This window comes from Opisthorchis viverrini (genome assembly GCF_000715545.1).
Source record: "Opisthorchis viverrini unplaced genomic scaffold opera_v5_344, whole genome shotgun sequence".
NCBI classification, from domain to species: domain Eukaryota; kingdom Metazoa; phylum Platyhelminthes; class Trematoda; order Opisthorchiida; family Opisthorchiidae; genus Opisthorchis; species Opisthorchis viverrini.
In genome coordinates, this window is record NW_008752005.1 from 100,146 (window position 1) to 116,220 (window position 16,075).

Here is a 16,075-nt window from a genome sequence, read left to right on the forward strand (position 1 = left end):
ATTCCTCCATGATCGTTTCATTATGTGCTTCTCTTTCGCGTCCCCTTAGATGAAGAAATAAAACACCAATTTGCGTCGATTTAGTTGTCAATTGTCTCACTGGTCCCCTATTCGCGACAGTCCTCTGTGTGCGTGTCTGTAAAGCGGTTCGAAACTCTAGGAGATTTGAAATCTTCCATTGCGTGACTACCATTTTCCTCAGATTTTGATTTTACCAAGCCGATCGGGGACTGCTTAGCAAGAGAGGAAGTTATAACTCACTCATTGAGACGTGAACTTGCTGGCCGGAAGGTTCGTGGTTCGAACCTAACCTCTGCATCTGGATTGCTCGCTTCTAGGTCTGGGCACCCTGGCAGCATTTCAACACTCGTGCTTTCTTCGGATGGCATGGCAGCTAGGCGCCTAAAAGCTATTTCAACCGAGCAGTTATTTTTTCTACTTAAGAAGATCTAATCAGTTAGAGTGGGACGACAGTTATTACTGTCATGGGACCGCATGGCTAAACTGGTTGGGCAAAGTGTGGATATACACGCGAAATGGATACAATCGATATGTGAGGGTGTCACTTACGTTGACTGCCCATGAGTTGGGTATATAATGAAAGACGAAAAGCGTGAAATCTTAAGTGTGGTTACTCTACACAGACTCAGGACCACTGGATAACTTCGAATCAAGATCAGGAAAAACGTGGATTCTGTGGCAGTCAGTTACAAGTGGGTGCATAACTGTTTGCGGACTGTGATGAGCCCACACAACAATCGTTTCCTTTTTGTTTTGCTCTCTCTAGTATTATATTTACGCCGAAATTTCTGGGTGTCAGATAACGAATGTGCATGTTTTCGAAGGTAAATTCAGAACTAGATGGGCCTGTCTTCAACAACGCCCGTCTTTTCCACCACAGTGACGGTGATGCACAGACATTTGTGCTCGGCTGTTGCGTCCCTATACCACCCAGTCGCTCTGAATGGATCAATAAGCATCACATGACTGTTTTCGGGAAAGACTGGTAACGATCGGTAGACTTATTGGTGGGTAACGTTTCGTTTTTCACACAAAAGCTTCGTCAGGCCAAGTTGTGAGGTTGGTCGAGATTTAAGGCGGAAGGGGAACTAATCAGCTAGGTCAAGCTAAATCTCTTTTAGGTGTCGGCCCATGGATTTTGTGTGTTAGGGTAGGTGACCAAGTGTTTGACGTTGAAACGTACATGGATTTGGGTCCAGCCTGGGGTCTAGTTCTTCCGGTTCGGTTCACGTGATCCCCCTTGAATGTCGTTCGGTGTCAAAAGCGAAACGTTGCCCAGGAATACATCTACTTTTCCCAAAACTATGACTACTCAATCGTTTCCAAGCGTTTTTCACCTCATTGAACGTCACATGACTGCTGCACTAAACTGGTCATCAGTCACAACTATTTATGAAGGCTGAAGAACAGTGAACTATCTCACATCAGACATAGTCAGTGGCCATTGCTCAAGTTAATTCTTTCGCTTTCGGGTCACGGCTTATCCTAAACCGCATGCTCGTGTTCACTCGTTTATGATTTAATGTAAACTGTCTATCCGTTTACAGATTCGGACTTGCAATTTCCTCTTCATTGTGACCTCGAACAACAAGCGTTCTCCTCCGAACACCGTGAACTACGGTAAGTTTGTTTGTGCAGTATGTGGTATAACAATGGCCGATTTAGCAACACCACTCAGTCAGTTATTCAACCACAAACTGTGTATTGAAGATACACGATTGATCCAAGTTGCTATAGCTGGATAAAAGGACAAATGGGTGGGCACAGCGACCTAGTATAGTAGTAGTATATAGTATATAGTAGTATAGCATAGTACAGTACAGTATAGTATAGTATATAATATAGTATAGCACATAGTAGTATAGTGAACCAATCTACTCAACCTTGTGTGATACATCGGTAAATGCAAAGATTGATTACCAGGATTGCTGTTTATTGCAGTATGGTGTGGTACAATATAATATAGTAGTACAGTAGTATAGTGAACCAAGATACTCACCTTTGTATGATGTATCGGTAAATGCAAAGATTGATTACCAGGATTGCTGTTTATTGCAGTATGGTGTGGTACAATATAATATAGTAGTACAGTAGTATAGTGAACCAAGATACTCACCTTTGTATGATGTATCGGTAAATGCAAAGATTGATTACCAGGATTGCTGTTTATTGCAGTATGGTGTGGTACAATATAATATAGTAGTACAGTAGTATAGTGAACCAAGATACTCACCTTTGTATGATGTATCGGTAAATGCAAAGATTGATTACCAGGATTGCTGTTTATTGCAGTATGGTGTGGTACAATATAATATAGTAGTACAGTAGTATAGTGAACCAAGATACTCACCTTTGTATGATGTATCGGTAAATGCAAAGATTGATTACCAGGATTGCTGTTTATTGCAGTATGGTGTGGTACAATATAATATAGTAGTACAGTAGTATAGTGAACCAAGATACTCACCTTTGTATGATGTATCGGTAAATGCAAAGATTGATTACCAGGATTGCTGTTTATTGCAGTATGGTGTGGTACAATATAATATAGTAGTACAGTAGTATAGTGAACCAAGATACTCACCTTTGTATGATGTATCGGTAAATGCAAAGATTGATTACCAGGATTGCTGTTTATTGCCACTAGGCAGACAGACGAACGACAAGTAGGTTTACATACGGCCAGAATTTCCATCAATGTATTGACGCGTTCGTTGTCTGTCATTTCCCCGCTTAGCCCCGTATTTCAGATGTGTATCTTACCTGTCTCCGGGTTTTACTTCTCACTGGAACATCGGATGGCATTAGTACACGACTGCACCCGAAGTTCCCCATCCATTGAACTTCACTGCTTATCATCTTGCGCCTTTACGATGGAATTCTCCGACCAGTATTTGTTTGACTCCCGTGTATCCCTCTGGTTCGCCCTAGCTATGCAAATTCCCTCGGGATAGGCTGAATTGCCTTGAGCCAGCGGTTCTGCTTAGTACTTTAGTAGTGGCATGTTTACGTGACTGTATCCTTACAGTGGTAACTGCTGAGTATGGGTGAAGTGTCGCATGCTTTTGTTCATTGAAAGTCCAATACCCCGTCTACTTTGCATTATGTCTGGTGCTTCCATCTGAATTCGTCGTACTTCAGGAATATATCGACGTTGAACATCAGTACTGAATGAGATGCGTGGAGCTGCGTTGGTAACTCCTATGCCACCATAGTTTGTCCGGGCCTAACGGTATGATTCAGTCTAAAAACTCCACTTCCTAGGTGGCATAACATTTATTTCTCGTGAGAAGCAATCACACAGTTCAATAAATCCTTGTTCTAATCGATGCAACTCATTGTGTGGTTTCCCATAGAAATACGTTTTCCGAAAATAAAATCAACTAGGCTAATGTGACAGAAAAAAGTTTGTTTCGGCACCGAATAGTCTAAAGGAACACGCCCTTAAAAATGCTTCGCAAGCTAAGGTGAATGACAAGCGATTTTGGTGGGACTAAGCGATTCTCTGTCATACTCATATGCATCTACAGTGTGAATAAGGGATGTGAGTAAAAGTTCTCAGTGCGTAGCTCTAACTTGTTACATGATTTCAGTGTCAATCTGTTCGTGTTTTGCATTAATCTTAGGTGGAAAAAAGAAGGTTGATGTAGTTCTTATACCCATTAGCATCGATGTTCAAACGTGGAAAGAATTTCGCTTCTGTGCAGCAGGCCAGCGCTCAACATGTTCCGTTCGGCTCACTTCAGAGCTTACGCCTAAGATGACTTGTTCCTTGAAACATTTCGGGCTTCCGTTTTGTCCTATGACCCATGACGTTAGTTTTGTTCATCATTGAGACACACCACATCACTGTCACTCGACGAAAGTGACAGTCTTTCTGTGCTGTCATCCCTGTTTTTTTTTGTGCCTCACCAAGTTGCACAATCCTCATTTAACGATCACCATTCTGGCTTGAAATGCGCGGAATGGTGAGCTGCTTGCTACAATATTGGACCTTACTGAAGTAGAAAGGTACCTTATAAACTATTCCAGGTTTTTCACATTTTACGTTTTTGTCAGGCCAACTTTTACAGCACCTGACAATGAGCTATGGTATTCTGAATGTCGAAAAGGTTTCGATTTCACCCTGAAAGTCGGGTACATTTTATAACAAGGATACATTCGACCTGCAGTCATACGCTGTTGATTCGTGAAGTCTACATTTGTCTGTGTTCGAATATGAGTCAGTTATCCACCTTTAAGATAAGAGAAATTTATGTTGCCCTTCATGATTGAAATCTAGTGCTCCCCAGACACCCTAGAGAAGGAAGCTACGGTCTGTCATTTTGACTGAATGCCAAGGATTTCAGTCCGGTTCACCTTCGAATTGTAAGAAACATTCACGCAAGGAATACCTTTAAGAAAAGGACAGTTATCCTCTCAGGATGAATTTTTCCTACGAGCGATGATACACTGACTTTCTAGTTCATTCGTATTTAGGGAAAAACCGGTTGCTTCTCGATTCGATCCCCAAAGAAGGCCTTTGATGTGCGTTTCTCATACACAGTTGGGTTCAACTCATGCATGGATATATACTGTCTGTTAATGAAGCAGTAGTTTCTTACAGCTTTCTCACACAGAATCCACGATGTGATGACAACTATTCAACATCTTCGGGAGACTGATTGACAAGCCATTGGCTTATAGTGACCGTCATGTATGTTAAGACCAGTTGTTCCAAATTCGTCCATCCCACAGAGGAGGTGGATTTCCGTAGTAGCAATGTCGGAAAGCGCAGCCACACAAAGCTCTTCTGTTCAAGTAGAACATAAGGTTGGTGAAAACTCGGGGACTGCGCCTACCTGATGAGCCCCAAGAAGGGTGAAACCGGTCTTGGGCTGTCGAAGAGTTTTCAGGAATCGTGTGAGTAGTTTCCCTTATGAAAAAGCTCTTCTGTCTTATTTGGCATAGGGAGTCGGACATAGAAGAAGTCAGAAATTACGTAATAGCTTTTCCATTTTTGTAGGTTAACGTTGCAAATGGACAATCGAAAATAGTAGTAACTGGTAGGAAATTTCTTCGGCAAATTAAAATATTTTGAGATGCATCCTGTGTCAAAGTGCAAGACTGTATTCCTATCTTTTCAAGAAACACCGAAGCCGGATCAACCATTTGTGAGCACTCATCAGTGTGTACGGTCTCTCCAAATGGCGGACCATAGTTTACAAGCCCTAGATGCTAATTCAAACGGTTGGTTAAAATAGGCGCTTTCTATTACTGATACATGACTGCGATTTTGTACAGATCATGGTTACTGTGCATATATCAATGAAAGCCGAATGCCAAAGTCGAACGGGACTGTTCCATCGAAGGACAGATGGTTGGGGGAGAAGGAGACCTTGGGTGACTAACCGTGATGCATTGTTGTTGTAGGGATCGAGTAACTGGTTGTAAGGTTTCTGATACACTTGTGAGCGAGGAAGACCGAGTTGCGAAGCCTTGCTCGCGCCACAACTTTAAGGTACACACTGTGATTTTCTCTTAACTCCTACCACACTGTTATCGAGCGTATGCTTTCAGTGTCCTCCTGGGGAGGATTCTGATGATCCGGCTTTGGCCTGGTGCATCCAGAAACCGCTTTCTGGATTAGCTTGTTCAGTCTGGGCTTGCCTTCTTGGCTGAGATCAGAAGGATATATATGGTCGTTTCCAGAGTCACCAAGAAGCATTGTACGAAACCAAATGGGGTGGCGTGCCTGTTCCAACTCAACAAAGACCGAAAAAAAGTTGAAACTGGCGCTGTTTATTTTTTCATATGTTCTCATATTATTGCGCTTACAACGTGGTCAATAAGAAACTTCCCTTGATCAATATTCTCATCAAAAATGATTATGTGACCCGGCCACACAAAGCTTATCATTAGGTGAAAGCGCAAAAAGCATGTCCACTCAGAAAATTTAGACAACTTTGGCCCTAATGCCTTCCAGAAACGGGCCACTGTCTCTGCAATCGCTAGGCTAGAGGACAGTATAGCGTGGTACTTGATGCCTAGTTGGCTACGAGTCATGCTCGATGAATTCAGGCACGTCCCTCTAGTGTGATCAACACGATAAAAATTGATAATGTTCTGTACAGCAATGGGCACACGACCTATTTGTGTTTCGGAAAACCGTGAGACGTACCTCGGGGCCTTAGATGATAGAGTTCTTCCAGTCATAGGCGGTGTGTTATCCCTTCAGGTACCTGAATATACTCTGATTGATTACAACAGCTTTGTGAGGAAATGCACGTTCTTCATATGGATCCGGATCAGTTAACACGAAGCTGGGGTCGTAGTGGAATTCGTGGACTCTGCATTTATATCACAGTCTAAGCAGTTCTGTTCCTATCCAGTCTTTTTTTAATAGAGATGGGTGTGATTGAAAGGTGGGACCCATAGCCAGAGATCCTCTGTAAAAGAGGATAAAAAGCAACGCAAAACTATACGTGAAATAAGGCAAACCAAAAGTTGGGTTGGGATGAACCTTAAAACGCCGTGAAGGCTGTGATAAGGGAGGCAGTAGGATAGAGAAGACAGAGAGCTACCACGAGTTCTGAAGTCGCAAAAAACAGAGATGAAGCAGTGATGAGAAGAGAGCAGTTCTGCGACGCGTGGTAGTAACTTGGCTTGGATAAGCAAATAGTTGTCACACGTTGTACAGGAGAATCAAGCTCCGATGAAATCTTTTCATGGCAGCAAGAGATACTACTTCCCGACAGTGTGAAGGTAGCAGGTAGCAGTTAACGCAGGAGTGTTGATGATGTGTACAAATTTAGGCTGAATGGAATGGAGGAGGTCTAAGTTAGAAGAAAGACATGAATTTGGGATATAGAAAAATCGCTCAGCTGTAATACCCTTCCGGTGCCTAGCTGCCGTGCTACCCGAAGGAAGCACGAGGGGTGGGTCACTGCCAGGTTGCCCAAGCCTAGACAGGGGAAGTCGAGAGACAGAGGTCGGGTTCGAACCACGGACCTTCTGGTCAATAAATTCGCGCTCTAACCACTTGGTCCATCTCGCCCGTCCATCTCTCGCGTCCATCTCTCGGAACCTTGGGAACTGGGTACGCATGCTAAACGGTCCTTGATATACCAAGGGCTACCCCAAAAGAATACAAAGAACAAGGCCAGACGCATATGTTTCGTAGACCAACATATCACTTGCGGAGCGGGGTGTCTGGATTCTTATTGGTAGCCGCTCAAAAGAGCTCTTACTTCAAGATCGAAAGGCAATCGTTTGGTTAAAAACGCTTCAGAAACTTTGGACGAAATGATGGCAATGGGATGGACCGGTATTTTTTGGAACCAGGGCGGAACACGATTAGGAACGGGATTTTTTCATTCTGAATAAAAAACGCCGGTTGATAAGAACAGACGCAAGTCACCATACAATCCAAACCAAGTGGTTTGTAAGTGTTGGGTCCTGATAGGGAACTGCGAACGCGCGTGCTGATAAGCCTCAAACTGGTGAGACGGATAGACTGAGTTAACTGGTACAGAATTAGGGAGAGAAGAGAAGAAATTTGGAGACGAAAAGTTTGGAAAAGATGTCTGCTTTTTCCAGTGGGTGAGATCTTGGACGTTCAAGTGATCCAAGTATTTGATGGAACGAGGAAAAAGTTGTGACTTATTGGTTTGCCTCTAACAACACAAAAAATTCTATTCTCGATTGGCACCTTTTGTGTTTCGTGCAGTGAATTTATTTTCGACTTTGTTGATCACGGATGGGTGGGCATCACGTGGTCGGTTCTTGCCGAGGGACAACAGTGCGCGTACCAACGCCCGTACAGTCTGTTTTTCTTTACGTTTGGTTAACCCTTTCGGGGGCTTGAAGAAGTGGACGATAAACTGGCCCATGTCATCAGACAGGGCATTAGTAGCTGGAGAACTTTACGAAAGATAGTCTTCTGAGGAAAACTTGGCGCCTAGGATCCCAGTCAGCGGAAGAGTATCGCCAGTACATGAGAGGAGAGGAGAGAGTTAGACCTGGTAGAGAAAGCTAGGGGCGTAAGTTGATAGTACAATGATTAGAAGACCCAGTTGAGGCAGAAGAGGTAACATTGTCATCTGATGATGGCAGGTTGAATGGAGATCAGGAGTCTGGACGCTCAAGCCGCCGCAATTAAGAACTCGAATTGGAACGCTGACTAGTTGGTTAGGAGGGCTTTTAGTGGGAAAGGAAGTGATTGCTCGGTTCGCGGGAATCATTTGGGACTAAAACGGTAGTCGGTCTTTATTATTGACGCTGAAAATACTGAAAATGCTAACTTCCGCAGTGCGGTCATAGTGAATTATCTGCCCACAGTAAAAGTTCAACAAAGCAAAAGAGTGAACTCATCATCACCGTTAGGCTATGATGCAACACAGCAAAATCTTCGTTTCGTCGGGGAATTCATTGGTACAACAATTCACAGAATGGGGCTGATAATCAGGTTGGGGAGACAACAACGGAAAAAACATAGAGTTAGGAAGTTGTATGTGGGTGGGGTGACCTGATCCAGGGATTCGAGTGTCATTGAAGAAAACAGGTGGCGCGGAACACAGGATTTAGTGGACCGAGATGATGTTGCATTTCGGTTCGTGGATGTTACTTGGACAGGCATTAAAATCTCATGACAGAACGAGTTACCTTATAATCTGATACATCAATTTGATACATCCCTTTATGAATTTCACAAGAGCCACAGTAGATTGAAGCAACAGGCCCCATAACAGAATATATTGAATTCAACCATCCCATGTAGCTCATCTGCTCTTTTATATACAATCAGAATCAATATTAGGGCAGGATAACAGGCAGATGAGTTTACAGACAAACGCACACATCATTGGAAATACTACAGCAACCCCGGGAACAAGTTGTTTAAAAGTACTGGGGTTTTAGACATGTTTCCCGATATATCAAATATCGTAGAGAGTGAAACATGAAGCGGCCTGGTGCAGCACATTCAGTTACTTAAAAACATCGTAAACGAGAGATTCAGGTGAGTTTTAGATAAGTCTTTCGCAAAACCAAATTTGTTTGCAACTAAGTGTATTTCGCTAACCAAGACAGTCATTCAATGTCATAATGTGTCAGAAAAACAACCGTCTACTGCCCTTTGCTAAAGCAGCTGCCAGTCGGCTTGCAAACGCAATTTGTGTAAACAACAGGAGCTTGTGACTAGGCTTGGGTTTACTCACCTTGGTAAGGTCAACGGTGAAGCATGTCTGCAGCCCGAGTACTTTTAGCTAACAAGTTCCGGGGTCTGATGACCTTTGTACGCTGTAAGGTTTCAACTGATGTGCGTGTCTGTCCATCAAACTACCTGTTCGTTGTCCTACCCTTTGATTCTGGGTGCCTGTAAACAGCTGACGCGAAACACGAAATGGTCGAACTCACTCTATTCCGCTTTGATGCTTGTTGTTTTAATGAGGTACCTTGTGGTGTATATTTTCATGTTCGTTTCGTACGTGAATGGTCGGCCTCCTAAATCACAGGTTTAGTTTGGTGATACCCTTCCGGGAAAAACATGGAGCGTCGATCCGCTCTGATTTTAGTTCTCACCAAAGAGTGACGTGGCTGGATTCGAGTTTTGCTCTTACTAGAGATCGTCGACAGCTCCTATTTTTGGTCGTACTGAGACATGAAACCTACACATCTGTCAAAGGTAACTCATTCGGCCCTGGCATTTTCGTTTTGTTACATCTGCCAAAGGCTTTACTATTGTTTACCGTATGAATGCGTGCTGAACCTTCGCCTGAGCTAGTAGGTAGTGTTGCGGATCATCCGGGGACAACAAAACTTCCATATCAGTGGAGGATGTCTGCCTTACTAAAAAGTAACGTTCAATGAAGCGTCCTTTCTTGCATTCGGTAGCTAGCAAGCGCAGCTGACTACGACCCATTTTGCGGAGTAGCAACTATCACCCAGCTTAAAGTTCACTACTTAAAACTGAAGATACAAATGAAAACACCGTTAAAAGTAGATCGCAGTCCTGTTTCACAACATACTGTTGAACTACAGCTACCAGTCAAGTAGACACTGTTCGAACACTAGCGTAGTTTTGCGAGACTCATTTGGAACCCCGCTGAATCTCTCGTTTATAATGTTTTAAGCAACTGAATGTCCTACACCAGTCCGCCTCATGTTTCACCTGTTACGATATTTGAGATATCGCCAAACATGTATAGACGTAGTGCACTACTCATAAGGACGAAGAACTTTCAGCAACCTTGTGAGTAGTGTATTACTGTTCGAACATATTATTAGAGCATTAGGTCATCTTGGATGACTGGAGAGATTTGCGCTTGTGGCAATCCAATCTTTTACTCTTGAATTACATCTTAAAAGTATAATGTTAGCATACAATAATAGCTTCATCGAAGCCCTGCTTGACCGCACAACTGCACGAGCTAATAGCTTCACTCTGAGATGTGTTACTAATTGAGTTCGTTTCTATACTTTGTGACGACCGAACGCCGGAGGCAGTAGGATGATATCAGTTACGGTTATCCTCATTTGGTGTGAGGGACCGACTGAAGTAGGTCACGCACTTTTGGGCAAAAGAGAGGATGAGAATTGACCAAGCTATAAACATCATGAACGGGAGATTCATGTGGGTTCTATGTGAGTCTTCCGTCAGAAACCAGGTTGGTGTGCATATGAGTAATAGGTTTGATATTGTAGATGATGCCCTTTTAAGGGAGAACCATGAGACTGGGCTTTCAAACAGCGAATAAAAGAGCGTCAGACTGATACTGGCAACTTTTCACACAGTAAATCTGCTTAAATCAGCAAGATTTACTGGGAAAATGCAATATGCCGCTGGGTAAAGTCTCCGTTCATTGCTAGTTTTGAGAAAGTGACATTTCTAACGAGTGCAACACTCTGAATTGCGGAAAAGCAAGAGATTTACAAGATAATTTGTTAATCCAGTAGACTAATTAGGTGCAAACAAACTGATGGTTGTTGCAGGGGTCATTAGTCAGTAGGACATCACTCTAACGAAAGAAAGTAAGGGCGGCAGGATATCCATCATTCACCTAACTGAAGGCACAGTTACATATATGCTCCCTTCGACCATGATAAGAGTATACATAGGATGGTTGCAAAACTGCTCAAACAAAGAGAATGGAAAACCGCTTTGACGTACAGGAATAAAATTTTCTGGCTAGTATCACATCAGTAACTCATTAGAATGGAGGCGTCAGCGGAAAGTGAGCGGGGTATCACAACCGAGGACCTCGGATGGATTCCAAATGTCACTGACGGGACTCTGTGAAATATCTTACTGGGTTGAGTGGTTACATTTTGAGATCGGCTTACAGTGAAGAAATCAGTTGGACTCTTTTTGTTGTTGTTTTAGTTGTATTATGCCAGTAGACTCGATAAGAAGCTTTGTCGTACTTCGGATGGTTATAGCACCATCTCCGCTTTTCGTCAATTCTACCGGAAAAACAGATACAAATGTTATAATCAGAGTGAACCGTGTTTTCACTAGCATACTGATGCCAAATTTGTAGTGTGTAGTAGTTGGTTGGCAATCGTACTTGTTTTTTTTGCTTCATTTCAATCACGAGAAAAACAAAGTGCACTGCGTTTCTTTGAAGCCAAGCTAAAACATGACGGCCATTGAGTAGGTCGTTGACCACATAGCTCACATCGTTTGGAGCTGTAGATAGCTTTACTGATGCCAAATTTGTAGTGTGTAGTAGTTGGTTGGCAATCGTACTTGTTTTTTTTGCTTCATTTCAATCACGAGAAAAACAAAGTGCACTGCGTTTCTTTGAAGCCAAGCTAAAACATGACGGCAATTGAGTAGGTGGTTGACCACATAGCTCACATCGTTTGGAGCTGTAGATAGCTTCGTAGTTGAGATGCAACGAACCCAATCTCTACATCTGGACTGCTCAGGCCTGGGCCTGGCAGTATTTCAGCCCTAATACCTCCTTCGGGCGGCGTGACAGCTATGCATTTAGTGGGTATTACAACTAAACGACTATTATTTGTTAGTTATGATTCAAATAGTCCTTTCCCTTGTGCTGTAATAAGAGGCCAGTTTTCCCGGTGGTTCTTACATAGACTTGTCCGTCACGCTCCGGAACTACCAAGTTTTGGAATCCAAGAAAGTCAAAATAGAACCACTGAGCTGAGTGATCATGCGTTTGTTCAAACTGCTGATACCCAAATGACTCTCAAACGAAGACTTAAATACTCAGCGATAGGTGGACCACATTATATCTTGAGTAGAAAATCTACACTAATTGTCTATCGTAATTCATCAAAGCAATATCTAGGTTACTGGAGAATCCTACTGACGGACTGCATGATTTGCAAATAAGCAAGCTTGCTCGGAATTTACAGCTAGTGATGCGTGATCGTAAGTTTCGAACAGTCGTATCTGATCGGTGGAACAGAAGGATTGAAGTCTGGCTAAGAACTATTTTTCACACCCAGGAAGACAGCAACCTTAATGGTTCCTCACGGCATGGTGCGTACTCCGAACGCACGTGTTTGTACGTTTTTGTCATGCAACATGCAAATTTAAGGATCGGGAATACTCGGGTCATGATGGTGCACTTTTATCATAGAGCCTGGCGAACAGCATTCACCGTCAGTGTAATGAAACTTGGTTCAGAGCGTTCTGCCGGAGATGAGAAGTCTACTGGAAAGGTTAGATGGAGAAGCTGCGGTCATGTGGTGATAGAAAGCTTAGGTTGTTCCCTGGGAAAGCAGCACCGTTCAACCTATTTTAGTTTACGACCCGAGTCCTTAGGATGTTTGGCCAGCCTTTTTGTTAAAAATCACAATCGACGCAGGCAGTGACGGTGTCTTCTCGTTTCCGGACGAAACGTTTGCAATCCAGCTGTCAATGTGGGCGAACAGACCAACAGCCAAGTGGCGTACCCTAGTCACCTACATTCTGCAGCATTACCAGCGCCAAAGCGCATTGTTTGGGCATTCGAAAATCAGTAGTCACTGAACACTAAACAGGTTAACGAAATACACTCATTTACAAACCAGTTTGTTTTTGCGGGAGACTCATTTGGAACCCAGCTGGACCTCTCGCTGACGTAAACACGGGCGGTGTAGTGAAAGACTCCTTTTCAGTACCATAAACATCTGCTTTAAAACGATGCGGTGGACGGAAGGACTTTCCGTTGAGTGAGAACGCCTATCCATGGGTAACACAGAAGTCAGGTGATTAGAGAAGTCACTTATAATTCAAATTACTAGAGCCATATTGAGAACAGACGAGAAAAGGGTAGTTCAACCATATTATCGGCCTGTTGTTGCTGAAACGCCGTGACTGGACCGATACACCCCTGAATGCAAAGCTCTGATCTTTGGCACACTCAGACTGACATCCAGAAGGCTGTGGTACCGTCTCCGTCATCGGTTCGCCTTGGTGACCCAATCTGGTAGTGTCCTGAGAGCTCTCCTTTGTTAACCTTACCAGTGGTTAGTGGGTAAGTTGATCAAACACCGTACATCGATACTGCCGGTTTTGTGTCCTGACAGATTCATGCGTTGTGCTTCATTGTATAGCTGTGATTTCCTGCAGCAGGTTGTGCTGATCTAACCCTTTCTGGATTTTGTAGGAACACGGCTCAGCGAGAATTTGATAGCTCGGTAGAACGTGAACAACCAGACGATGTGCCCGTGGACGGATCCGACTGTTTTACCAAACCGGACCCCATGCTGAGCGGTGAGTTTTATCGTCACATGTTTGACACGAAGGCTTATCTTCATGACCCGGTGTTATTCTGGCAGCTGAGGTAGAAGTTCTTGACCTGAGCTCAGTTTACGAAGGCCAATAAGCGGTGTTCCCCCCCCCCCCTAATTTGACTGAAATAGTTAGTCCTCTCATGTGACCTGGATGTCGTTTGTCATTCACTACTCTAATTATCACCTTTTTAACGCACCCCGCCGTCACCTCAGGTCCTTTGTATCTGTTTGAACGTGCGTGGTATCCACACATGCAAGGTCATTTGAGGTGTTGACAACATGACTGAGTTGCACCAGCCTATCATTTCACCAACGCCGTGCGACCGACAAGCACATTCTCACTGGCGAATACGGATGAGTAGGCACATTGACCGATTCCAGTACTCAAGTGGTCGGTCAGTCACTCCACGCTCATAAAAACTGTAGCAGTCTTCGTGGTCTAGTAAATCATGCTGGAAAGTGTGGTAGAGACGTTCGTAGGTCGTCATTTATTGAGGACCGTCCTCACAAACACAGTGATTTAGCTGCAGTAGAACCGACAGCGTGTGATCGGTCCTAAAATTTCCAGATTCTCAAATAATGCCGCACAATCACCATAAAGCACACAGAGAGTGGACATCTAGTCCACGTTTCTAAGTTCTTGTCCCCGTGGGACACAATCACAGTGCCTGTGGACCCCTGGGAGCTGTAATACGGATTTGGCTAGCGTTCTCTCCGTCGAAGCGGCCGAATGTGTTGCTCGCACACGGACTTTCACAGGTCTTTTTGCAAGCGGGAAACTGGTGTCTTCATTTTGTATGTCTAACTGTGGTTCGCTCTCTCATTCCTATGCGCTTATCGCTTGATAATGTGTCACTCTGTGCAGTTCACGAATGAATGTTGTCACTTCACAATGCGTCTTCTGGGTGGACATCTCAAGCTTCTTGCTTCTACAGACAGAGTAACACTCAGCGAAGACGAATATTCCAAACCCACATGTTCCAGCCAATTTAAATGAAAATCTAAAAAAGTTGGCCGGAAAACTGAAGCACAACCATCCCCCTACTAAAAAAAACGATATTCATATTCGTTCCTCCACCTTAGCTGACATCTCACTCGCTTCCGATAAGAATTGCCATGCTGTCATGTTTTTCTGGTTCTCCATCAGTTTAAAATAGCCATCACTCATTGTACTTTCCACTTGTCTTAGTGGTCACTCGCGGAAACAAAAGGAATTGTATTGTTATCGCAAATTGTCGGATGACTGTTTTTCTCAGTTTTGAGACCATTCATAGTCTACTGCGAAGTACCCAAATGCGGTGACCTAACAGTTGGTTCTTATTGAAAAAACCTCGTGAATTTAGGTTCTTATTCGTCCCTCGAGTCATAGGTCTTTTCAAGAAACCCTGTTTACATTTATAATCAGTTGCAGTGCCATGCGAATGCAAAGCAGCATCGCTGTATGCGTAATGCACTACTCATAAGGTTGCTGAAAGTTCGTCGTCAGCAACCTTATGAGTAGTGCATTGCGAATATACATGTATTGCGATATCTCGAATATCGTAGTGACTGAAAGATGCAGCACATTCAGTTGCTTGGTTCCAAGTGAGTCTCTCGCAAAACCAAATTTGTTTGCAAATGACTGTATCCAGCATTGCTGTACTTAATGGTCTGATCACTTTTTGAGAAAGTTGATATCGAAGAGCAACGCCAGTTGATTGGTTTTGACAGTTACATATAGATGTCTATGGTAGGCCCAAGTTTGTGCACGCTTTATGAAGTACACGGCGGATGTGTCTTGTCCGTGAATCACAACTGCGCCGGCCGCCAAACTTTAGCGAACCCAGCTCCTCTCGGACTTGCCAAAGTACAGTATTGGTCAGTAGCTCAGGTATTTTCAGTGCGGCCACTCCACGCTTTCACAGTCTGTTACTTTATGCCATCTCTTCACTTCCTAACAAACTCAATTAAATCTCTGTCTCCCAGGTTTTTTCCAACTCCGTTTGGTGCGGCACATTCGGAGCCTCGGTGTGTGCGCGTGACATAGGGTTGAAAGGAGCTGTCTGATTATCGCAACTGGTTTCATCATCTGAAAACAAAAAAAACTGTAATCTGATATTAGCTATATCCCGATAACAGTATTCTGAAGCAGCAATGAGAGTCACACTACTACTCATTATCGAGTCCTTGCAAACTGCATAAGATGGATGGGGGGGATTGGGCAATGAAATGACCCCATTTTCATCATAAAAGTACAAATCTATGCGAAAAGCCTGTACTTGAGCGCTTTTGATTTGAGGGAAGTGTTGGTGTGTGCGGAACAGCCGTTCCAACCCTAAACTAGTAGTAT

The 16,075-nt window shown here is 43.6% G+C and overlaps 1 protein-coding gene across 1 annotated transcript in view; it reads left to right on the plus strand.

Annotated features, from left to right (window-relative positions):
* Positions 1-1,564: 1,564 nt before the first annotated feature.
* T265_15091 (hypothetical protein) overlaps positions 1,565-16,075 on the plus strand; it is a gene marked incomplete at both ends in the record, with an annotated part of 77,999 nt that continues 63,488 nt past the window's right edge. The window contains 2 exons of the mRNA XM_009176542.1: positions 1,565-1,641; positions 13,620-13,726. Of these exons, the coding sequence (XP_009174806.1) occupies positions 1,565-1,641; positions 13,620-13,726 (184 nt within the window). The remainder of the gene's footprint in view (positions 1,642-13,619; positions 13,727-16,075) is intronic.